General features: G+C 36.2%; 1 protein-coding gene across 6 annotated transcripts; it reads left to right on the top strand.

Moving 5' to 3' along the window:
- The first annotated feature begins 232 nt into the window (after positions 1-232).
- On the top strand, positions 233-26,098 carry LOC105343353 (coiled-coil domain-containing protein 33). 6 transcript variants are annotated; one of them, XM_066067545.1, is made up of 24 exons: positions 233-346; positions 1,059-1,126; positions 1,668-1,968; positions 2,135-2,616; positions 3,396-3,562; positions 3,867-3,991; positions 5,787-5,896; positions 6,008-6,112; positions 6,199-6,290; positions 6,375-6,495; positions 6,690-6,822; positions 7,035-7,168; positions 13,105-13,125; positions 14,669-14,740; positions 15,122-15,367; positions 17,645-17,686; positions 19,010-19,182; positions 19,574-19,827; positions 20,306-20,394; positions 20,784-20,979; positions 22,771-22,844; positions 23,330-23,440; positions 23,674-23,793; positions 25,504-26,098. In XM_066067545.1, exons 3-24 carry the CDS (start codon positions 1,689-1,691, stop codon positions 25,564-25,566), a joined length of 3,210 nt encoding a protein of 1,069 aa, XP_065923617.1. In that variant the 5' UTR covers positions 233-346; positions 1,059-1,126; positions 1,668-1,688; the 3' UTR covers positions 25,567-26,098. The 6 variants fall into 6 exon arrangements, with proteins under 6 accessions (XP_065923617.1, XP_065923618.1, XP_011448976.3 ...); XM_066067546.1 differs by lacking the exons at positions 233-346; positions 20,306-20,394 and adding exons at positions 721-871; positions 20,134-20,222; XM_011450674.4 differs by lacking the exon at positions 233-346 and adding an exon at positions 722-871.
- Positions 26,099-26,160: the final 62 nt, after the last annotated feature.

The following is a 26,160-nucleotide window of genomic DNA, read 5'->3' as shown; positions in this document are numbered from 1 at the left end:
ACATGTGTTTTTATATACTTCCCTATATCTTGAAATAATTAAAAAGTTCTGGCTTGTAAGCAGAACTTTTCCAAAAAAGTAGAGGACCCTTAAATATGTTCAAATCTGAATGAGAAATATTTATGTATAGTATGCAGCAATATAGTAAAATCATAATAAAATAGAGAGACATGAATATTTTAGACCAAATAATCAGGAAAGAGGAGAATAGTGTCATTGTAGCGTGCCCATTTCAGCTTAGTGGTGGGTGTCTATAATTCTGTAATTGTTATTTTTCTGATTTATTTAAATCTTATTGCTGATGAAAACAGTTGCTGTTTCCAAGTTAATCCTTTTAAATCTACAGGTAGGTGTTATTACAAATCTTCACCTGTACTTCTACCTGAATGTACAGGTATGATTACCTTTAATATCGGCCATGATTCTGTGAGCAGAGGGCAATGCTTTCATCCGTAGTTTTTAAATGGCACTGCTAGCGCTTCTCAATATAGAGAACTTCCCACTGTCAGTTGTTCTACAAATGTTTATAGATGTTTACCGTACATTGCCTGATTTTTCACAAGTCAAAAGATTTAAACTTTTCAATTTGAATGCATGATAGGATACCATTATATATCTTTCAATAGATCTTTTATACACTAAATTTACAAAGCGATTGACACACGATGAAAATGTCCATACTTCATTGAGTTCAGATTTTACTTTATACAATACATTTGGGTTTTTAGCACAGTAAAAATCAGTGATATGCAAATCATTGAATTCAAATGTCTGGTAGCTTTCCAGCAAAGAAATTCTCAATAGTGAATTAAAAATTGATGGAAATTTTGTTTAACTAGTGAAAGGGGGTGAAAAATCTTCAATCAATAAGGTGATGTACTGATCGAGAAGTTACTTCAATTACAGCTTTATCATTAGTAATATTTATACTTAATTTTTTTTCACTAATTATGATGTACCCGGTACTCTAAATCCAGAAAATTTTGTCATACTTTATTTCAAAACTTCACACAGTCATGTTAATTCAACATTCAAATTATTTTGTTCTTTTCATCCAGGATTTTGAAGATACATGGATTGAAAAATTCTACCAAGATAAAGTTCTACCTATCTACACAGAAATCAGGTACCCCTAGTCTCCGATATTGATCTATGTTATTATTTACGAGACACACGGTAGTGTAATTGTTATTTGGGCAGTTTAAAGATATCAATATGGCTTTAATATAGAAATTTGACGACAAGAATGCTTGAGAGATTGTGTGTGCATTTCTTTTGTTGTTCAGCAAATCACAGGGTGATGTAAAGAAAGCATTTATTGAATGATTAAAGGGAACAATATTAAGGGGGTGATGTACAGGGCTAGGAATCTATTCACCACTGAGTGCATAGTGATTTCTGGAATATTGAAATTGGATTTACAAAAAATTTGGATGTGTTTGGAATATTAATGTGTATATATATGTACAGGTAAATGTTTATTCATTTGACTCCTCATGGTCATTCAAGAGAGGGCCTTACATCAAAGTAATCATTTATATCTATAGCGATTTATTTATGGTTTAAATATTTTTTCCTACCTGATACCTGTTTTACATACCTGACCTTATCTTAAACTGTCATATTTTCATAAAGATAAATTTGTCATTTGTTGTTTCATTTATAAGTGTATAATAGAAAGAAGCAAAATGGAGTCGATGAGTTCACATCTGCCGAAAGTAGATGACAAAGCTTTGGAGTTTGATGTAGACATTCAGGATGCCCAGTTTAATCACGAGGGGCGATACTTTCTGCGACTTTCAATTCACAGTCTCCACACTAGCGACTTTACAGGAATTCAGGTCAAACACGGGATGGAGACCACGTACAGAAATGAGAACGAGGCTGAGACTGACGTAGTGACACAGCCAGAGTCAGCGGTGTTGTCCAGATTCCAGGACAAACGGTTCAGCTTTAGGCTCCCTATCGGTAAGTCCTTGGCAAAGATTCCTGTCCTAGAGTTTCTATGTGTTTGATATTATTATATTTATCCGTTACATTATGATTTTTAACAGTAAAGAAAAAAAAGGTATGAAGACATAGATTTATAGGTTATCAAAACTTATGGATGCATTGTGAACAACTGTATTTGTAGGATTTTGTAAGAATGACAAGAACCATGATGTTTACCTGTTGGTCGAGGCCTTCAGTCTGCCCAGTGATGGGGGTATGGGGAGGAAAGTGGGGGAGGGGAAGTTTGCCATTTATCCCAGGCCCAACGCCCCCAGGATAAAGGCCGACGTCGAGCCGGGGGAAGATTTCTACAATTACACAGATGTCCTGTCTCTCCTCAGGACAGTGAGCACAGACAGTGTACAGATGCATTGTGGGAGAATTCGCAGTATATATGCGCTAAGAGAGGTGGTTGTTCCCAAACCAAAGTCACCACTGAAGACACCACCAAAGAAAACAATAAAGAAACCAACCCCCACCCCCCAACCCAGTCCTCCACCCTCCAGCAGACCAGCACCAAGACCTAAACCACCCCCCTCACCCACCAGCTCTTGGGGTGGAGATAACATCTCCATTATGCTCCCTTCCTCTCCATCCTTCCCTCCACTGTCTGATGGAAAATTAGTAAGTGCCAATATCGTTTGGTTACAATCACCGTCAATTCATTTTTTTAAAGCTGCTTGGTCCGATTTTATATCAAATTTTATGCACGATTTTAAACGATGGTTATGCTTCGTATATGTATAATAATAGACATTGCAGTGGTTTTTTCTAGTCAATTAAGCCAAATTTCAATGAAGAAAAATATGTACAAAATTTGCTAACAAACAAACGACTTAAAAGGGTACCGCGTTATTTCGCCTCATGTTAAATTTCACCCCTGACGACGAGACGGGTATGGTTGTATTACGACTTTGACATCGCATTAAATAAAGGTCGAAATAATCAGACAAATTACAATAAACATGTGTACGTTTTGTTCGCTAATATTTCTGAAGTTTGCTTTCTTTACAATCGATTTATAGCATGCGGGTTGAATAACCCCAATCATTCGGGGGACGAAACCAAACGGTTTCCTTTTCTAAGAGTTCCCGTGATGCACTTTGGTTTGTTTTTTCGTTTGCCCAAAAAGAAATTATTTTTATTTACTTTGAATATTACTAACTTTGAAAGGAGACTGATTCTGCTCGTGTAAATAGGAGAAAGTCCGTAACTTTCTAAGATAAATGGTTTGTATGGAAACAAATTTAATACTGTAATAACAAAAAAAAATCGGACCAAGCAGCTTTAAAGTAAGCCCATATGAAAGAAGCATCATGGTCTTTATTTTGTAAAGAGTTGATAAATTATCTACAGCTAATAAATGAACAGTTGATCAAATATCATGTGATGTCTATAAATAGGTGAAGGAAGATCCCCTGATGGACAAGGACAGACACACATACGCTGTCCAGTCGACCTACCGACACGTGTCTGGGGGAGGGACGGAGCAGGTGGATGTGATCCTCCACGGAGCGTCCAGCCTCCCCAACACCGACTCGGGGACCACTCCACAGGCTTATGTCATTGTGTAAGTTTTGTTGTCATCAAATGTTTAGAATTAGAAACAATATTATGGAGAGGGTTAACATGTATATAAACAGGCTTTGCTAAATGTTACAAAATCCATTTGTTTCATCAGTAAGAAATCTGTAACAATTTTTAGGCTTTTAATTTCACATTTATACAGCTCAATGCAGTATATGAATAATTTGCTCATGTATTATTTCATTTACATTAAAATTATTACAAATTTTCCATATTCTGTCACAAATCATTAGAAATCCTTTTTCTGCATGGTTCTTCATCTTTTATAAAAATGTTTGTCCATTCAGGAAGAAGAAATCTGACACCAACCAGAAAGGGTCGGTGACCCACACGTCCCTGAGGCCGACCAGCTCCCCATCTTGGGAGGAGATGATCTCTACCTCCATGGACGCCTCAAAGGCCGGTGACGAGTGTATGTATTGTATGATAACTCTTATTACCACAACTAGAATTTGCACCTGACTATTGATATAACGTCTAACAACAACACAAAATTGTAAACCATATGACATAAATATATAGACTTGTTGATAGCAAGAAATATTCAATAAATGTACTACCAGATTCACTTGAACTTAATGGTGAAATATTCTTGCACAAAAAAATAGAAGTTGATTTACAGTTTTACAGAATTTATAAATGTTGGGAAATTGTTTATTTGTAAGTATTTAAACAGATTTTTCAAATTAAAAACAAACAAATGAACACAAATTTTCTAAGGGAGAAATCTCCATTTGTACAAGCTTCCTTCCTCTCTTTAGGTGAAAAAGTCAATTTTTCCAACAGGTACCTTGATATTTACTGTGAAGCCGATGAGAGATACACATTATGTGGTAGACTTCCTGAGGGTCAGCATACTGGTATCTCTAAGTTGAAAATGACACAACAGTCAAAGAATTGGAATCCCTTTGTTTGTTTTGTCTCCTAATCTTATCTTCATGTCATCAGAAAAGTGTATGTAGGTATTGATATTGACTGCTGGACATTTAAATCATGCACAAATACCAAAACTTATGGATTCCATGCACTAATCTAGGGATATATGCATTATGTCATGAATTAATGTTTATTCAAACTTTATGAAAATGAAATATTTAAGGCAGTCAATCTCTTTATTCAAACACATTAAGTGAAGGAGTAAAGTAATTGAATCACAAATAATCATCTCATTTCTTACTGTACACCAATAACACCATTACCGTGGTTCTAAAAAGGAAGACACACTCTCAATCCAGACTATTGTTCTGCTCCTGTGGTTTCTGTGGGGTACAGACTCTCCATCCAGACTTTTGTTCATCTCCTGTGGTTTGTGTTGGGTACAGACTCTCCATCCAGACTTTTGTTCATCTCCTGTGGTTTGTGTGGGGTACAGACTCTCCATCCAGACTATTTCTCTCCTCCTGTGGTTTCTGTGGGGTACAGACTCTCCATCCAGACTTTTGTTCATCTCCTGTGGTTTGTGTGGGGTACAGACTCTCCATCCAGACTTTTGTTCATCTCCTGTGGTTTGTGTGGGGTACAGACTCTCCATCCAGACTATTTCTCTCCTCTTGTGGTTTCTGTGGGGTACAGACTCTCCATCCAGACTATTGTCCGTCCTGCTCCTGTGGTTTCTATGGGGTACAGACTCTCCATCTATTGTCCTGCTCCTGTGGTTTCTGTGGGGTACAGACTCTCGATCCAGGCTATTGTCCTGCTCCTGTGGTTTCTGTGGGGTACAGACTCTCCATCTATTGTCCTTTTTTGGTTTCTGTGGGGTACCTGGCATATTCTAGTGTCAAAATTTTCTTACACAAGTATACATTAAATTTAGATATGATACTGACTTTCTAGTAATTGTAGATTTATTTACTGGTTGACATAACTTCTAAACAATTTTATCTTAGTGTATGTACTGTAACTGGTCCGTTTGTTTGTCTGATTTTCTACTCAGTCATGAAACATATATTACATTATTATTTGCATGATATTGACCTAACATTGTTACAAGAGGCTTTGTTACTTCAGTCATGGTTGATGGCCCAGCCTCTCCAAAAATGATATTACTTTGATGCAAGTACATTTATCCAGTCTTGGTGGTGTCTGTGGCCGATGGTCCCTGCAAAGATGATGTTGACCTAGCTATATTTGGTTGTAAAAAGTCTTGGTAATGTCTGTGAATAGTGGCTATATTTATTTTGACTATATTTATGTTATAATATTTTCAGTTTTAGTGGTTTCTGTGGCTGATGGCCCCTCCAAACAGGAGCTGGTGGACTACCAGATACCGATCAACTCACTACAACCATTCCACCAGTACCACCTAGAGCTGGTCAAGGCAAGTAGATCTGTCTCAGACCATAGAGTAGAAGTCCTGATTTTAGATCCAGGACCAGAATCCTTGCTGGTATAACATGTCTCCAGTGAATTGGATTGTTTTATATTGCAGCCTAAGAAGGGCGTTCCCAATGGAGTTCGTGTATTTGCCACAATAACAAGGAAGTTGCCCCAGCTGCCTAAAGATGCTTCCTCGCCTCAATACCTGGGACTGGAGGTAACAACAGGGATATGAGGACTTCAGGGTAGCATTCCTTTAGAAGTTCACAGTGATACTTAACACCGTTTCTTGTATTTTGACAGGTTTTACTGCGAGCTGTACAGAAACCACTACAGACTTCCATGGGCCCCCTTATAGCTGTTGCCAGGATCGTCCCCGACTTCTATAACTACAAGTAAGGCATGCTGACAGATTTCTTGTATTGATGTACCAGATTAGTTTGGTTATGTACATTACATTGCTTTAATCCTATTTACAGGAGTAACTACTTGGTCTCCCACCCCAGGGCTGCTGGAGTCACAATGACCAGTGTCTCTTTTCCGTCCCCCCACCCTGCTTCCTTCAGCGTCCCTCCCGGCACCAAACATGGATATCCTCAGGTGATAATCAAGTATTCGTACACTTAGACTGTTTAATCTTGGACAAACCTGTGCAGCTAAAGCTAACACTGTATCAACTTCTCCCAAATAGCACTAGTAGATAGTCATCCATTTATAAAAATTTATGCACAAAATAGTCGATGATTTAATATCTGGAATACCTGTAGAATAAATGTGTTGTATGTGTGATGTAGATAAGCCTGCCCGGGAGACCTGATGTACAGCCGGAGTGGAACCACCCCTACCTGTTCTGTGACGAGAGAGACAAGGCCACGCTCTTCACCCCATCAGCAGCTCTGGTCATTGAATACTACCACCAAGATCAAGGTCAGTGGGATCAAGGTCACCTCTCTTACAGCCTTTAATGTAAAGATTTCTGTACAGTAGAGCCAGGCTAATCCGTAAATCTTTGTTCCTATCTAATCCATCCATATTGATGAAGTGTCTGGATTAATGAATCACCAACTTGAAAATTATAAGATATATACTTGGTTTTACATGTACTGGTTCATGCTGCTTTACTTAATAATAATTTTCAGCAATGACAGATCAGTTCTGGAAAATGAAGAGTCCAATGGGGTTTTCTGCTTTACAGTTGGATAAAGATTTGTACACAGAACTTATCAAAGAGAGTGCTTACAAAGGCCTAAGAGTGGACAACTTACCTATACAGGTAGAATAGTGTGTCTGTGTAAACTTACCTGTACATGTAAAATATCAAGTGTTTGTGTGAACTTTCCTGTACATGTAAGATCGAACCATTTTAACAAGAGCTTGGACTTTCTGTGGGATGTTACTATCTAGTTGCTCATCAAAACAAGCTGTCAATTTTGACCTGCTTTCTTCTAATTCCCGAAGAGAAGCTCATTAATATTAATAGACTGTCAAAACCGGAAAGATCTGCTCTTCTGTGTGAAATTGATGCTGAATCCGTGAAATATACATCTCTGGGTGAAGTCGCGCGAATCTCATTGCGCTCAATATATTCATATCTAGTAGCCAATGACTGGATGGTTAACAGTGAGTAGACCCCGTCCTCCTCAAATTGGAGTTTGTCATGATCTGCCCAAAGTCCAAGCCCTTGCTAAAACGGTTCTAATGTGTCTGTTTGAGATTACCTGTACATGTAAAATAGAGAGTCTGTGTAAACTTACCTGTACAAGTAAAATAGTGTAAGTGACTGAGAGAAGACACCTTATTAGAGTGTCTGTGTTAATTAGGGTAGATAACTGCTTTATACAGGTAAACTATTGTGTCAATGTGAACTTTCCCAAACAAGTCAAATTGTGTTAATGTTAGACCAAGACACAATAACACAATATCATTATTTGGCTTATGATGGAAAAGAATTTATCTGGTTTTGATAAGGATTTATTAGTTTCAGAATGAATGCATGTGTACTTATTTGCTACATTTGCTGATTTATGACTTTCAGTTTTTTTCTTAAATATTTCTTGGTTTTTCCTGTGTTAGTAAAATGGAAATTATGTAAAGTTATGAATTCAAGAGCTATAGCCCTTGTAGCTGCAGATCTGTAGCTCTCTGGTTGAAAAAATTCGGATAGACAAACCAGAGAGCTACAGTTCCAAGCGTTGTAAAAACCTCCGATTTACGCCGCCGTTTTTGTGTCGCTCGCTTCGGGAATTATATCCGACTTTAAAAGCATTCAACCGCCTAAAAAATTGGATTTATTAATTAAACATATAGTTTACCCTAACTCTGCTAACTTTGTTTTCCTTTCAATGGTTCACAACGGCCATCCTTCGCCTTGGAATGTCATCGTTTTAAAAAACTCGCCTTATGACGGGTGATACTAAAACAAGTCCCACGGAGAAAACAAGTCCCACGTAAGTCCCACGTAAGTCCCACCGGTAATAAAACCACCAAAGCAATGGATATGGCTTTCTATCGATGTCAAAAGTTCAAATGTGTCAGTTTTTCAAAACAAACGATGATTTTGGTCTATATTTATGGTTAAATTGGCCGTTTACATGCCAAGGAACGATAACTCTAGCGAAACTACGCCATTGTAAACGAAGACTTCCCGTGGATTTACACAGTAGGTTTGTTGTTTGAATTGTTTTTAAACTTAATGAATTAAAGTAAGTACGGAATTTTATCATTCCTAATGTTTGAATGTGTCAGTTTTTAAAAATAAACAAAGATTTTGTCTAAATTTGGGTGTAATCGGGGGGTCATGACAAGGACCGATAACTCTAGCAAGACTACGCCTTTGTAAACAATACGTTAATGCTTGTACAGATTGTGTTTTGATAAAATTAAAAAAAGTAGTAAAAAAATATAAAACTAATTAATTTTCAAGTAGAAAAAATGTATTTTTAAAAGTATATTTAAATTAAAAAGTAAAAAACAGTAACAGAAAAAAATGTAAATAATAAAAAAAATTTATCAACATCAAGTATTATATTTGACTTAAATTATGTGTTTTTAAAGCTAACAATAACCACAAAATAAATAATATATTTAAACCAAACTTGTAGCTGTGATTTAAATGATTTTTAAATATTTTTTTTAAATATTAATTAATTAGGTTGTAGTGTTTGTTGGTATGATTTTTTTTATTGCTAGTAACAAGTAATATATCAACTTACTCATTATTAATACAAGCAATAAAAAATCCAATGTAAAATTAATGCCAATATTTATTATGTTAGTTAACTACATATAAATAAATATGTATATTACAAATACATGGATTCTAACATGGATTCTAACTTTATTATTGAATTTTAATTAAATTATATGTAAATAAATTCAAAAATTGTTATACTATCATTATATATGAATAAGCAATATTTCATAATTTTGTGTTAAATATACCATAATAAGTTTTTTCTCTAAATCATTTTTTTTTATCCTGCATTTAGATATTTGATTTAGTAATTAAATCACTTTTGTAGAACTCTTCGTCACATTTAGTGTCCAGACCCTACGACGTGGACGTGGTTCTACAACAGGGTCCTTATTTTTTTTAATATTGATAATTTTCTAAAATTAATTTTGCCAGAGCAACATTCTTCCTTTAGCTTTAGCTGTCGTGCAGGATGAGGAGTATGCCAGATGAATACTGGTAAAAGAAATAAGGAAAGAAAAATAAAATGAATGAAAATTATTTTAAAAAAAAACAAACAAAGTTAATTTTATGAAATTGCCAATTTTAATTTAAAAAAAAAAGAAAAATTGTAACCAAAAAGAAAAAAAGAAAAATGAAATGAATAAAAATTGTAAAAGTAAGAAAAGAAAAAGAATTAATAAATAATTGCCCTTGGTTAAAATATAAAGAAATTGTAAGTAGTGGTTGTTTGAAATTTCAGTTTTTATAAATCACTAAGCTTAGCTGATTAGAAACAATGAACATCTTCAATTCCATATATTCCCTCATATCATCATATTTCTTACCGGTATATCATAACCAAATGATTATATGTACCAAATGATTTAAAGTTTAGAAACGACAATAAATGTTATATAAGCACAAGTAAGTTGTATTGTAGCATACATTTCATTACAAAAAAAGCTAATGAATTTTCACCCTAGCATTGTTTCTTCATTTCCATCGAGCGGAATAGAAAGTATGCCAGACAATAAGAACTATATACATTTCATTACAAAAAAAGCCAATGAATTTTCACCCTAGCATTGTTTCTTCATTTCCGTCGAGCAGAATAGAAAGTATGCCAGACAATAAGAACTATATACCAGGTACATTTCATTACAAAAAAAGCCAATGAATTTTCACCCTAGCATTGTTTCTTCATTTCCGTCGAGCAGAATAGAAAGTATGCCAGACAATAAGAACTATATACCAGGTACATTTCATTACAAAAAAAGCCAATGAATTTTCACCCTAGCATTGTTTCTTCATTTCCGTCGAGCGGAATAGAAAGTATGCCAGACAATAAGAACTATATACATTTCATAAAAGAGCATATGTATTTTCACCCTAGCATTGTTTCTTCATTTCCGTCAACCTTTCTTTGTAATACCTGGCTGGGAGTTAGGACGTGCAATGGGTGAAGACTTCATATAACATATACAGTTATATTGCAGTCTCCCCCAATGTCCCGCATTATCTCCTCCCAGAAGCCCCCGAAGGGACTCAGACACAGATATGAAAGGAGGTGTATATACATGTGAAAATAAATAAAGACATGTACTTGGGTTGTCACCGTTAGGTATCCGTACATGTTATACTATACCTGTGCAATTGATTGCTGAATTGGATTTAAAAAAATTAAAATCAAATAATTACAAAAGTTAAATTATTTTACTTTTACCAAAATGTCAAATCTGACACCAAACAGCAATGCAATTGCGTTTCTCGAACAATACTGGAAATCTGAAAATTAAAATGAAAAATAAAAATAAGTTTATTACCTATTAAACAACGTTAAACACAGGCGCGTGTGTATTAAAGACGCGAAAACCAGTAGTACTAAATGGTAAAATGGTATCTTTTTATAGCTGGCCACCTAATAATATGCCCATCCCCAAATTTTACAACTGACCAATGACATAGTGGGTCTTATTCAAAAACTAAAAACGACCTGTCAAAATTGTTATAACAACACAAAACTGCTAATTATTTAATTGTCAACTCGCGCATCCTAATTATGTCATCCAATCAGAATTTGTTTATTTAACGCCAAGTAAAAACTAATATGATTATGGAAGCCATATGTAAAACATGTAAAACATGTAAAACCAACATTAAAAAGAAAAAAAAAAAACTATATGACAGATTTGTTAATTTTCACAAAAATTTAAATTCAAGATAAAAGGAATCGTAGTCTGTTAAATTGATGGAGTAGATAAAGTTATGAAATACTAGTTCCATATCTTGCAGAAACGGGACAATGTATTTTTTATTTGAATCATTTAATTTGATACAAATCATTCTATTGTTGCAATATTATTTTTAAGCATATGAGTTAAATTATATGAATTCCTTGTTTTAATGAAAAGGAGAAAAAAATGAAAGATCATATATATATATATATAGCGATTGATTTTAGATACACGTGTAGTTTGTTTGGTAGAATGCTGATTGCTTTGTAATCTATATTGGTATAACATGTACATGCGCGGATCTAGAGGGGGGGTCCCGACCCCCCCTGGAAAATGAAAATTTATTAAATTTACATAGTAAAATTATCGCGAAAATATGCCTCGGACCCCCCCTGGCAAACACAATTATCCTTCGGACCCCCCCTGGAAAAATTTTCTGGATCCGCGCATGTTGTACATGTATTTTGTCTGTAATGGGTGCCTAATTTAATATGCCGAAAACACAAAAAGGTTCATTTCAGGCATACCCATAATATCTTTCCAAAAATTTGGTACCATACTGTTAAAAAAAAAATATTATTCATTAGACAAGACTGTGTTATACTGAAATGGTATACTATTAGACAAGTAGAGATATGAAATTAAATTGTTCGTTTTAGACGTTTTATAACGAGTATATGTTTCTAAAATTTATGGACAACGTATTCAAGTTACATGTATAGTAGTATGAATGTGAATTGAAATGAATTGAACATATTTTATTGATTAAATCCAATGGATTAGACACAAGTTCTGAATAACCTAGATAGTCTTCTTTTAATAATGATATTTTATAAATATTGCGAGTAACAACGTTATATATGAATACATATAAATATATATGAATAAACAATCTGCACATATATAATATCACATTTATAAATTCAAACATTTTTTAGAAGCGACCACATTCAGATAAATTTGTACCGTCTTGAAAATTTCAGTGTTTTGTGTATTTGTCAAAGAATCATCCCCCATAACAGTAAATGTGCGTCTATAATGTGTACATAACGTAATGTCAATAGCTTATTGATTAAAGGATTCCGAGCTCTTGAATGTATACTTTTCACAGACATAAAAACAGGTGATATGCATCTTCTAATAAGCCACATGAACAGTTTGGACTGGCTATTAAGTTACAGCGGAATAAGTCGGAATTTGAAATACAGTTGTGTCTCAGTCGTGTATGAATTATGTTTAAAAATCTTTTTCGAAATGAAAGATGTTTATGAGGCTTTACCGTATCATTGAATAAACATTTCTTTAAATATGCATCCCTTGTATTGAGACCTGGGGCATTCCATAGCATCTCATACACACATATATATAACAATGTTGCATGCATTTGGGTCCATTTGGGTAAATCGACGCACCCGAGATCTCGCTACTAGGTAAACATGGTTGTCATAAGGCGAGTTTTTTAAAACGATGACATTCCAAGGCGAAGGATGGCCGTTGTGAACCATTGAAAGGAAAACAAAGTTAGCAGAGTTAGGGTAAACTATATGTTTAATTAATAAATCCAATTTTTTAGGCGGTTGAATGCTTTTAAAGTCGCAGATATAATTCCCGAAGCGAGCGACACAAAAACAGCGGCGTAAATCGGAGGTTTTTACAACGCTTGGAACTGTAGCTCTCTGGTTTGTCTATCCGAATTTTTTCAACCAGAGAGCTACAGATCTGCAGCTATAGCCCTTGAAGACATACGCTCCGAAAACATTCAAATGTGTGAATGTTAAATATTGTGCATTTTTATTGAAGGTTTTTAAGGACTACCCCAGAGTAAGTAGTGAACACAGATATGCATAAATGTCTTATAAATATATTTACCAGAAAATTGTCCAGTGTAGGTCTGGAGTAATCAGACAACTTATTTCTCATTCATTCCCTTAGATTAGAGCTGATTGCCCCTGTAGTTCTTTCATTGTTAATATCTTAATAAAGTGTATATTACGGTAAAATATGAAAATTCAATAATTGATTCATTGAATTTTCTCTTTGAAATAATATTATTATAAGATGTCAATGCCTTATGTCTTTCCTGTTCTAAATAATATTATCTGGCTGTTTCAATTAATCAAAGCTTGAGCATGCAAATACATTGTATTCTTTATTAATGAATAATACCATGTTTCCATAATCTCCTTGTTTATCATAATGATAAAGGAAACAGGACAAAATGTTTAAGTTTAAATCAGGTCTTTTGATGTAAACAATAGATATATATGTATTTACCTATGCAAACTTGTATCTAATGAAGTTTGGAATCAGTATATAGCTGTTCATTTAATTATGCTTGTATTAATACAACCTTTGTATCAGTATCTGTTTGGAAATGGTGTGGAATGTCATCCCTATAAAAACTGTCTCTCTACATATTTTATAATCCTATTCAAACTGACTTTCAGTTATCCACTTCAATAATAAAATTTCCAATATTTGAATCATTTATATACAAAACACATAATTTATCTGATAATTTAGTACAATTTAGTTACAGTTTTAAATTCAATGCATATATTATTACTTATTAGGTTAGTTACTGACTCACTACGGAAATATATTGGGTTGATCAATCTCATAGATGGCGAGGCGAAGCCGAGCCGTCTATGAGATTGATCAACCCAATATATTTCCGTAGTGAGTCAGTAACTAACCTTATAAGTGTTTATGTTTCCCGAGGACTATCAAGCGACATATTCATTCACAAATACCGGTGATCTACGTAAAGCAATGTACAAGATGCCTTACATCTCGTCCAATTAAACTCATTTAAACTCTTCAAAATTATCAATACCACCTTTCAAATACACTTTAAAAATCTTTGCTTCACCCATATTACTTACAATGTTTTCTTGCTATTCAATTTTAAACCTCTGCAGAGATTTGAGCAAATTTAGACGCTGCCATTTTGTTCTGCTCCAGACACAACAATGTGACGTCAATATTAAAAGGGCAACTACTCTAATTTAAAAATAATTCCAAAGGGCCACTATTCTAAATATTTTAATGACTTACTGAACACGATTTCTGTGTTAAATAATATGAAATATCGAGATGAGTAGGTGAGGCGGCCAATGACGGCCATATTGCCTAATATTAATCCTCACAGAACCTACATAGAGATATATGAGGCAATCACGTGCCATGTTTAATCCAATGAAAATGTGACATTTCAGTCTGAGGGAAAACAATTAGCAATTGTGTCTGCATGAACTGATATATCATACTTATTTTGTAGCTACAGCATTGGAGAAATCGGACATGGATTTAAAATCTACGATTATTTTTGCTCTTACATTAAGTTACTTTTTTCCTATAACAGGGCACAGACATTGTGACCATAGAGGGGAAACAACCCACCGTGGGACTGATCCTGAAGCTCATTACAACTAATGTAAGATTCTGTATACTGGTATTACTTCTAAACATGTACTGAGAGAGAGAGAGGGAGAGAGAGAGAGAGAGAGAGAGAGAGAGAGAGAGAGAGAGAGCTCATTACAACCAATGTAAGATTCTGCATACTGGTATTACTGCTAAACATGTACTTTGTGTGTGTGTGTGAGAGAGAGAGAGAGAGAGAGAGAGAGAGAGAGAGAGAGAGAGAGAGAGAGAGAGAGAGAGAGAGAGAGAGGGGGGGGAGAGAGAGAGAGAGATCTGAAAGGAAAAAAGATGGGTTAGAGAGCAATTAGGAGAGAAGGGAAGAGAGAGAGGAAGGGGTGAAAGGAATTATTTGGAAGTACGGATTTATAGGAGCTGTGTATGTTGGCTCTAACAGGCACCAGATGCAATGGTGAAGGCAGAGAACCTTGAGATGCTGCCTGCCCTGGATTTGTTTCCTGAACCAAGTGGAGGGTACTTTCGTACCGGAGATGACAATAGCAACCAGAAATCCCCAGAAGTTCTCAAGGTCAATTTTGCCGAGGAGCCCCCATCCTGGGATTCCCTGTCGTCAGAGAGAGCGGAGTCTCCCCCTGTACAACCCGGCTTCTATCTGCAGAAAGTATACAAGAAGCCTATGTCCGTAAGTACACCTGTACATTATACTTTATTCAAAACCCTGACAAGCCACTTTTAATATTTAGAAATTATAGCACACCGTTTTAAAATTTCCCAGTTCAGATATAAAGTTATGTTTATGTTTTATTTGTCAACGGTTTAGGGATAAAAACAAATAACTTTTTAGTGATGTAGTTTAATTTGCACAATTAAAATCATAGAACACGATTAATTTCATTTTCTGTTTTTTTGCTTTATTGCACAATGTCACATTGTAGAATAGAATTACCTGTTATGATATTGTTAAATGACTTGATCAATGTTTGTTGTCATCAGATAGTCTGCCAATACATCTGGTAAGTCAAAGGTCATCTACAGGCCTCTGGAACCTCACATTAACAAACTTGTCTGTCTGGATATAAGATACATCTCCTGTCTATGACTTTTTCTGTGGTTTATGTTTGGTATCACTGTGGTGTCTTTTATTTCAAACTGTGCTTACATGGACTGTCTCATTTTTAACTCACCTGAGCCAAAGGCTCAAGTGAGCTTTTCTGATCACAATTTGTCCGTTGTCTGTCGTCGTTGTTGTTGTAAACTTTTCACATTTTCATCTTCTTCTCAAGAACCACTGGGCAGATTTCAACCAAATTTGGCACAAAGCACCACTAGGTAAAGGGGATTCAAGTTTGTTCAAATGAAGGGCCACGCCCTTTTTAAAGGGGAGATAATTGAGAATTATTGAAAATTTGTTGGTATTTTTCAAAAATCTTCTTCTCAAAAACTATTCAGCCGGAAAAGCTTAAACTTGTGTGGAGGCATCATCAGGTAGTGCAGATTCAAGTTTGTTCAAATCATGGTCCCCAGGGATAGGGAGGGGCCACAAGAGGGGGATCAAGTTTTACATAGGAATATATAGAGAAAATCTTTAAAAATCTTCTTCTCAAAAACTATCAGGCCAGAAAAGCTCAAATTAAAATGGAAGCATGCTCAGGAAGTGTAGATTCAAGTTTGTTCAAATCATGGTCCCCGGTGGTAGGGTGGGGCCACAATTGGGGGATCAAGTTTTATATAGGAATATATAGAGAAAATCTTTAAAAATCTTCTTCTCAAAAACTATTAGGCCAGGAAAGCTCAACTTTGAGTGGAAGCATCCTCAGATAGTGTAGATTTAAGTTTGTTCAAATCATGGTCCCCGGGGGTAGGGTGGGGCCACAATTGGGGGATCAAGTTTTACATAGGAATATATAGAGAAAATCTTTAAAAATCTTTTTCTCAAAAACTATTAGGCCAAAAAAGCTCAAATTAAAATGGAAGCATCCCCAGATAATGTAGATTCAAGTTTGTTTAAATCATGGTCCCTGGGGGTAGGGCGGGGCCACAATGGGGGATACATTTTTATATATAGAGAAAATCTTTAAAAGTCTTCTTCTCAAAACTATTAGGCCAGTAAAGGCCAAATTTGAGTGGAGGCATCCCCAGATCATATAGATTCAAGTTTGTTTAAATAACAGTCCAGGGGTAGGGTGAGGCCACAATAGGGGATGAATTTTTACTTAGGAATATATAGAGAAAATCTTTCAAAATCTTCTTTTTAAAGACTATTTGGCCAGAAAAGCTTAAACTTGTGTAGAGGCATCCTCGGGTAGTGTAAATTCAAGTTTGCAAAATCACAGTCCCTAGTGGTAGGGCGGGACCGTGATGGCGGTTTGAATTTTTACATAGGAATATATAGAGAAAATCTTTAAAAATATTCTGGGAAAGTTTTCGGTCCAAAACTCAATACTTAGTGTGAAAGCACAGGTTATGAGATTTAAGGTAGATTTAAGTTTGATGAAACCATGATTCCCTAGAGAATAGTGGGGCCACAAAATGGGGGGGGGGGGGGGTATATAGGAATACAGAAAAATCTTCTTACAGGTACAACAACAAAAGGGGCTTGGTATTTACCAAAAAATAAGAGGTGGATAAAAATTGGCAGATTTTCAATTTTTTTTAGCAAGATCTACTGTACTCAGTTGTCAAGATAATTATGCTAATTTGATCAGAATTAAGGCAATTGTTGCTCAGGTGAGCGATGTGGCCCCTGGGCCTCTTGTTAAATAATGGATCAATAAATATTACATGTGATCTGATGCATATGTAAAAAAAAAAAAAAAGATAAATGAAAAAAAACTTCATTTTTGACAAACTTGGTACGTCTCTCTCTCTCTCTCTCTCTCTCTCTCTCATAGAGACTCTTATACTTTATGTGCTTTTTTATTTCGTCATTGTTTCAAATCTTTGTTGTATTGTGTTGTAGCCTAATTGTTTGTTCCAAGTCTATTCATTGTCAGGTTTGCAGGTAATGAACAAGTTTAATTAACCCTAATTATAACAATAATTAACCAAAATGTTGTTTCAATCCCTGCTTTGCTTTTTTTGTTCCAGAGTTATTCCCCTTTAGTTGTGTTGCTGATTTTCTCCTTAAAATCCTCTGTATTTATGTTACCAAATAAATATTCTAAATACAGTAAAGGTTTTGGTTGCATGCTGAGTGAAGTTTTCTAATAAACATCAAACACCAGACTTCACAGTCATTCTCAGGTAGGCCATTGCTGTAAATGACCTGTTGCATGTGTAGAGCCAGGTAATAAACCCACTCCTTCTCTGCGTTTTCTTCTTTGATTGGTTGTATTGATTTTCTACTGTGTATCATACTTTCTTTTTAAGTTCAGGTAACTTTAAATGCTCAGCCAGGTGTAGAAATCTGGTCACCTGTTGATCCTGTTTATACCTGCCTTGGTTACCAGGAGGCCATGAGTAAACAAAGAGATTAAAAAATATCTGATTGAGCCCTGTCAAAATTCTTTAAATTTCCAGACTATCAATTTCGTAAACTGACATTAGAACTTCCTTAAGAAAAGACCCACAGAGTAATCTAGTGCAACTGTAGGGACCCAGAGTCTCTCTATGAACTGTTCTCCCTTGGGAAGCCCCAGTGACCTGAGAGGGTACAAGTCCATAGGATCTCCCCACAGCCTGATCATGCCAAGAGGATTTAATTCTCTCTTTGCCAAATGTGTGTCATAAACTACAAAAATGTTAGGGAGATATAGGACATTGTTATAATTAGTGATTGGGAATATACAACAATTCTGTGATTTTATGAGATAGAACAGAGAAATCTGACAAGATGGCTACAATGTATTATAGACCTTACTCATCGGAGGTAGGACTATTTCAGGATTTAATTTTGTTGGTTGTTATAAAAATACATCAACATTTTTTCCTGTACACAAGATGGCTGATCTATTTAAATGTTGGGCATTTCAAAAGACCTTTTATATATCTTGTGGGAACCAACTTAGAAAACCTTTGATAATTTGATTACAAAAGCATGATGTTTGAAACTTTTGTTGAAGTTTGAGAGAATCTTGATGCACTAATGAAATAATATTTAATAATTTTTTAACAATCCATGTATTATTTACCATAATGATTTAGAACAAGAAGGAAGAACTACAATATTTTTTAAAGAAATAATATGGAATTCTTTTATGAGTGAATAAATAATAAAATTAAAAAGAAACAAGAGAAGAGCAGTATTGAACTGTAGGTTTTGCATGCTTTCAGTATGGAACTGTTAGTTTTGCTTTCAGTATGGAACTGTTGGTTTTGCTTTCAGCCCATCAAGGATGGGGACCTGCCTCCCTATGAAGCCATGGAGTCCATCCTCCCAGACTATCAGTACATCTTTGTGGACCCAGACAACAAATCTGGTCCCCGGCCCCAGCAGAGACCCCCGGCCGCCACCCAGATGCCAAGCACCTCCATGATGCCCGGGGGACCCTCAACCAGGTGGGGCTCATTTTATGTGGTTTAGTGTCAGAGAAAAGGGAGAAAGAGACTGTCTGCTATCATAAAATGTGATGTTGTTTAGTACCAAAGTAGGGGGACTAGTATACCATCATATGATCTTTTATGTTGTTAATATCATAGTGAGGGTAGCTTATTACAAGAGGATGGGAATGTTGGCATGTATTACAGAATTTTTGGTGTTTTTTGCACCAATACATGTACTGGTTCATTGGTAATATTATAAACTTAACCAAGTTATTCAACCTGCATAATGTGTCAGATGGAGAAAAATCAATGGAAAGTAAACTTTCTTCTCAGAATATAAAAACATGTTAGAAATTGTCATGGTTTTTATTACAAAGTTATAATTCATAAATATTTGATGTTTCAGTAAACACCCCAATGACCTTGACCAGACTTCAATGAATGTCCTTGACCATCAGATGAAGGAGCTGGAGAACTACCGCTCCGCCGTCCATAAAATGGGTCAGGATATCCTGGCTCTCCGACAACAGATCCGAGAGCTCGAGGCCAACAACAGTCAGCTCCGGCGAGATTTGGCAAATTATAATGACGCCAGTAAACTGATGATAGAGTCCTCGGAGCTGGATAACCTCACTAAGCCAGAAGTCATGTCCAGATACGGTAAATAGTGCTACTCCAGTACTACTCTGTAAAATTACTTCAACTATGTCTTTGTTAGAAAAGTGTTTGATGATAAACAATTTGCTGGTTAAAGAATAAATCAACTAAATTTTTGCTAAAATATCATGAAAAAATTGATCCAGAATCAGTACTATCGTAGATTGAATAGCAAAAATAATTGAAAGTACATGTATAAGAAAAGCAATATCAATTCTGTAGGAATTTCAGGAAATTAATACCTGATGATTTTTTAAAAAAAAATTCTATGCTTTTGTGTTTGATCATTGATGTTAAAACTACTTTCAGCAATCTTGAAACAAACCATAGTTGTAAACAGTAATAGTCTAAAAAGCTACAAAGATAGAGTTCAAAGTCTACAGAATGAAATCATCAAAGTAAGCTCGCTCTATATGGGCCGCTTCTAGACACTCATAGTGAGTTTTGGGTAATAGGGTATGTGCACTTTTTGCTTTTACAGCTGCACTCAAACAAACTCTGCAGACAAACTCAGGTGACATGCAGATTTACAAAGATAAAGTGCAAAAACTGCAGAATGAACTGATCAAGGTATTTATTGGGTCGCTCACAGCTTTTTCGCTTACTTATTTCACAAAAATATATTTTTAAATTAGTTTGTTCAAATCATTTCACTTTACATATCTATAGAAGTGTATTACAGTACTAGCATTTTTGAATGCTGTAAAAATAAAAAACAAACAAACAAAACCTTTGACTTTATCTCAACATTTTCTGGACTGCATTTATATAAGAATACATGTATTAATTAAAAAAACCAATCAAATTTGAATGGAAATCTTTTTTATTTTTAAGGGTATAATGACAATTGTTTGAGACAGACAGAAAAAAAACATTAATTTTTAAAAGTTCCACTGAATTTGAGTGGAAATCTTTTTTTTTTTAAACTATCTAATGGAACAATATTTTGTGATAAACAGAAAAATGACCAGGAGAAGAAGTACATTAAGATCGCCCAGAGCTACAAGCAGCAGACGGAGGTCATCACCAAGCTTCAGGAGAAGTTAAAGAAGACGCGGACCGTGGAGGAGGCGCTGAAGAAGCAGGAGAAGGTGATAGAGAAGATGGAGAGGATCCTGGAGAAGCAGCACCGTGACCGGAGCAAAAAGTCCAACGGTCAGTGTGAGGGTCAGGGTCAGGGGAACATATAAAAAGTCCAACGGTCAGTGTGAGGGTCTGGGTCAGGGGGACGTATAAAAAGTCCAACGGTCAGTGAGAGAGTCAGGGTCAGGGGGACGTATAAAAAGTCCAACGGTCAGTGTGAGGGTCTGGGTCAGGGGGACGTATAAAAATTCCAACGGTCAGTGTGAGGGTCTGGGTCAGGGGGACGTATAAAAAGTCCAACGGTCAGTGTGAGGGTCTGGGTCAGGGGGACGTATAAAAAGTCCAACGGTCAGTGAGAGAGTCAGGGTCAGGGAGACGTATAAAAAGTCCAACGGTCAGTGTGAGGGTCTGGGTCAGGGGGACGTATAAAAAGTCCAACGGTCAGTGTGAGGGTCTGGGTCAGGGGGACGTATAAAAAGTCCAACGGTCAGTGTGAGGGTCTGGGTCAGGGGGACGTATAAAAAGTCCACCGGTCAGTGAGAGAGTCAGGGTCAGGGGGACATATAAAAAGTCCAACGGTCAGTGTGAGGGTCTGGGCCAGGGGGACGTATAAAAAGTCAAACGGTCAGTGTGAGGGTCTGGGTCAGGGGGACGTATAAAAAGTCAAACGGTCAGTGTGAGGGTCTGGGTCAGGGGGACGTATAAAAAGTCCAACGGTCAGTGTGAGGGTCTGGGTCAGGGGGACGTATAAAAAGTCCAACAGTCAGTGTGAGGGTCTGGGTCAGGGGGACGTATAAAAAGTCCAACGGTCAGTGTGAGGGTCTGGGTCAGGGGGACGTATAAAAAGTCCAACGGTCAGTGTGAGGGTCTGGGTCAGGGGGACGTATAAAAAGTCCAACGGTCAGTGAGAGTGTCAGGGTCAGGGGGACGTATAAAAAGTCCAACGGTCAGTGTGAGGGTCTGGGTCAGGGGGACGTATAAAAAGTCCAACGGTCAGTGTGAGGGTCTGGGTCAGGGGGACGTATAAAAAGTCCAACGGTCAGTGAGAGAGTCAGGGAGAGGGGGACGTATAAAAAGTCCAACGGTCAGTGTGAGAGTCAGGGTCAGGGGGACGTATAAAAAGTCCAACGGTCAGTGTGAGAGTCAGGGTCTAGGGGACGTATAAAAAGTCCAATGGTAAGTGTGAGGGTCGGGGGGACGTATTGTTTAATGTCATGTAGTGTTTATTATAAAAAAGTCCAACGGTCAGTGTCCAGTCAAACTCTGAACAGACTTATCATTTAATGTTGTAGTGTTAATTAAGAGTAGTCCAACAATTAGTGTGAGAGTCGGGGTCAGAGAGACTTACTGTTTAATGTCGTGTAGTATTTGTTAACAGAAGTCCAACAGTTTGTGTTCTGTCAAAACCGGAACAGAATCATTTAATGTAATAGTGTTAATGATGAGAAGTCCAACAGTCAATATCCAGTAAAACAATCAGACAGTCAGGGTCAGACAGACCTACCAGTTTATGTTTTAAAGTTAATTAAAAGAAGTCCAATGGTTAGTGTCCACTCAAACTTGGAATCACTTAATTTCAGTGTTAATTAAAAGAAGTCCAATGGTCAGTGACAATTGCAACCAGAACAACTTATCATTTATGTCTCAGTACATGTACCATCTTGCCAGCCCAAAAAATGTTTACTAAGTACTAAGAAATTTGTACCGTAGTTGAAATAGGAATTAGAATTCTGTCATCAAAAATAAGAGTAGAGAATCTTACATTAAATCTTCTTAAGATTGAGTTCAGAGACTAAAACATTAAAAAATATGTTGTCATTGACTTGTAGAATTTTACTTATTGAATATTTTGTTATTTTACAGATGCAGCTCAGGAGGCCAATGAAGCTCTGCTGGAGGAGAACAAGAGACTGCGACAGCAGGCTGATGACTTACGGGTATGTAATACTACAGATAAAACATAGTACAAACACAGATATTCCTGGTAACATAGTACAGCCACAGATATGAAATAGTACACAGTACTGCCACAGAAATAATGAAATACATGTACTACAGATACAACATAGTACCCCTACAAATACAACATAGTACCCCCACAGATACGACATAGTACTGCCACAGATATAATGTGCTCCTACAAATACAACATAGCATCCTCAAGGATACAACATATTACTGTCACAGATATAATGTAGCACTATACACTGGTATACAACATAGAACCCCACATACTGCAGATACAACATAGTACTGCCAAAGATATAATTCAGTACTACAGATTCAACATAGTATCCCCACAGATATAACATAGGACTACCCCAGATATAATGTAGAACTGATAAAAATACAATGTACATAAAATGTAGAGCAAGTTAGGTGGCAATAGAGAGCTGTACTTATATAAAAATTGTTGTTACAGGACCAGTTGAGATTCAATAATAAAGGATCCTCAGACTCGGAGACAGACAAACTGGAGCTGTACCAAGCTCTGGAGAAGGCTGAGGCCAGGATCCAGTCCCTAGAGAGACAGGTCAGTTGTCATAGCAATGTGTTACATGGGTTTGACAGGTATAGATCAAGTTAATGAATCGTTAAGCAAGGCAATTAGGTTAAAAAAATGTTTTTTACTGATCATCTAGCAAACATTTGTCATTGGGAAACAAAACCTTTGGATATAATATTGAAAATATCCAGGAAAGAATTATAGTTGGGGTGATGGTTTGGCTAAAAAAATTCATAAAATCACCTTTGATTGGATTTCAGCTGGCAGAGAATTCCAGAACATGGGGCAAGGAAAGAGCCGACATGAGTTTACGGTTGAATGAAGCGGAGCATGGGTTTGGTCGATCAGGTGGGATGGTTCTACACGACTACCCTGTTTATGTAAGTGAGCAAAGACCAAAATATACTGTGGGGTCATTAGATTTCATGGTGGCTCAATTTTCTTGAATTCGTGGGTACCTCGCATCCACGAATTAACATCCTCCACGAATTAATAAATTAGGGTAATAAAGTCATATATCCTTTGTGGGTTTAAGAGAATACACGAACCTGTAAAATTTAAGCAATCTACGAAAATTGGCACCCACGAAATTTAATGATTCCACAGTAAACCATTCCTATTATCTATCCCAGTACCCATTTATAGATAACATACTAGTCTTGTTATGAGCTAAAACCTTCATCTCCCTTAATTTGAGAAATGCTAGTCTTCCTACCAATTCCTTTTTACAGCGAATTACAGAATACCGGTAGAGTTTTCAATAGCTTGTTGGATTGCTCAATAGGGTATTCAATTTGGTCAGCAAGGTATCACATCAGGTTTAAATCTAGGTCCTGTGGTTACTCAAGTGTAGATTGTTATTTTGCACTCAACCCATTCATTTTACACAGAACACTCTCTCCTATTGTTAGCTATTCTATTCATAGACTTTTAAAAAGAATGTCCACCTTGACAGCACTGGACTCTATAGAGCATCAATTCTGCTTGGAGTAATTTGAATTTTGTTTTTCAAAAAATGTAATTCAAAAGGCAGTTCTGAAGAAACAAATAAAAGAGAATAGCATAACTTTAAAAAGGAGGTATTTTTCCCTGCAAACAATCATTAAAAATTTTGGTTCCCTGATTCCTGGTGCATCTTGCAGCACTAATAGTTTTTTTTTTGTGCTGACTGCTTAATTAGTTCAGACTTTTATAGCAGTAATGTAGGATAACAGAGAGAAACAAAAAGGCACAAACCGTGCAAATGTTAACCAGATTAACTCACTCTATTGCTGTCATACCTGAGTAATCACATGACCTAGATTTAAACCTAATGTGATACCTTGCTGACCAAATTGAATACCCTATTGATCAATCTAGCAAGCTATTGAAAACTCTACTGGTATTCTGTAATTCGCTGTAAAATGTGCCTGACATAGATAATACTCTAAATGGGTGAAGTTCGCCAATATGATATGTCATAAATAACATGTTCCTGGATACTAGGACTCTCCAAGACAAGTCAAACAGTACAGGAAGTACGCCAGTGCCTGTCCCTGTAGATGTCGCTGTCAGGTACCCGTGTACTCAGTTACCACCCCTTAATGACCACTGCCTCACAGAGAGAGTTCTCAGACACCATACACACTGAAACAATCACCATTACAATTTCTGAGCTCACTTTGGGCGTGTTTAGTTATTGTCACACATTAATGTTATTGATTGTCAACAAAATCCAATGTTTATTGTCTGACAGAATTCAACTCGGATACCATTTCAGTGCAATCACCATAACCATGTCTGATTTCACATTGGCCCATGTAAAGTTGTTTCTGTTCACTGTTGCCACACGTTGCCATTTATAGTCAACAAATGTCAAATATATTTCAAACAGTAATACATGTACCGGTAATTCATAAAAATAGATAAATTGTAAACTGTTTGGCTATCTAATTTTAAAAATCTTTATAGAAAAGAAAGATTTCTCATTCTATATAAATGTACCTCTTCATCCATTGGTTCAAAGACTTTCAGATAGAAGTGAATGCTGAGACAAAGCATGCTTGAACTGGGTTGAGTTTTGAATTTTTTTTGTTTTCACATTTTCACAGAATGACAAACTGGACAAGTTGGCCAGGAACAGCCCCCGCCGATTATCTCCCCTGTATCGCTGACACGAACTCACGACTTTCCCTGGTGCTTTCAACATGGCTGCCTCCGACAGCCAGCCGTCCAATTCCACTGCTGTGTAACATCATCGTCATCATCACAAGAGGACCACCGTCATCAAATGAACATTTCACTATATGGAGTACAGACAAGGAGACTGATTCACATGGACACAGGATTATAATGAAGCTGTTTATGTGTTACATGTAGTTTTCTGAGTACTCACCCATACATACATGTATGTTATAAACTTAGTGTCTCATCGTCTGTATATCGATCAAGTGTAATTTCATCTTCCATAAAAAGAACCTGTACATTGTAAGGACTAGCGAGAATTCATTTTTTATTGTGTTATTATGTACATGCACGTAAAATGCTCCTACTTTATGTCATCATGCCAGACATGTGATAGTTCACCGTCCGCTGATGTTGTATGTGTTTTTAAACCCTTTCATTGTTACTTATTAATATTTATTTTATTATATATTGTTAGATATGTAAATTTTGTTGGAAATAAATTTATGCATTAGTTGTAAATGTGTGTTGTAATTTTGACCTTACCTCTCATGGTTAAGTGAAAGTTTAATGGGAGAGATGTC

Source organism: Magallana gigas, chromosome 7, assembly GCF_963853765.1.
Source record: "Magallana gigas chromosome 7, xbMagGiga1.1, whole genome shotgun sequence".
Lineage (NCBI taxonomy): Eukaryota > Metazoa > Mollusca > Bivalvia > Ostreida > Ostreidae > Magallana > Magallana gigas.
The sequence above is the reverse complement of the archived record's forward strand: the minus strand, read 5'-3'. Positions and strand labels throughout refer to the sequence as shown.

What these genes read in the sequence shown, in the direction of transcription:
- LOC105343353 (XM_066067545.1), top strand. Translation starts at nt 1,689, where the DNA reads ATGGAGTCGATGAGTTCACATCTGCCGAAAGTAGATGACAAAGCTTTG. An exon ending in CCCGGGGGACCCTCAACCAG is followed by an intron (nt 19,183 to 19,573) that starts GTGGGGCTCATT and finishes TTGATGTTTCAG; the next exon opens with TAAACACCCCAATGACCTTG. An exon ending in AGAAGTCATGTCCAGATACG is followed by an intron (nt 19,828 to 20,305) that starts GTAAATAGTGCT and finishes TTGCTTTTACAG; the next exon opens with CTGCACTCAAACAAACTCTG.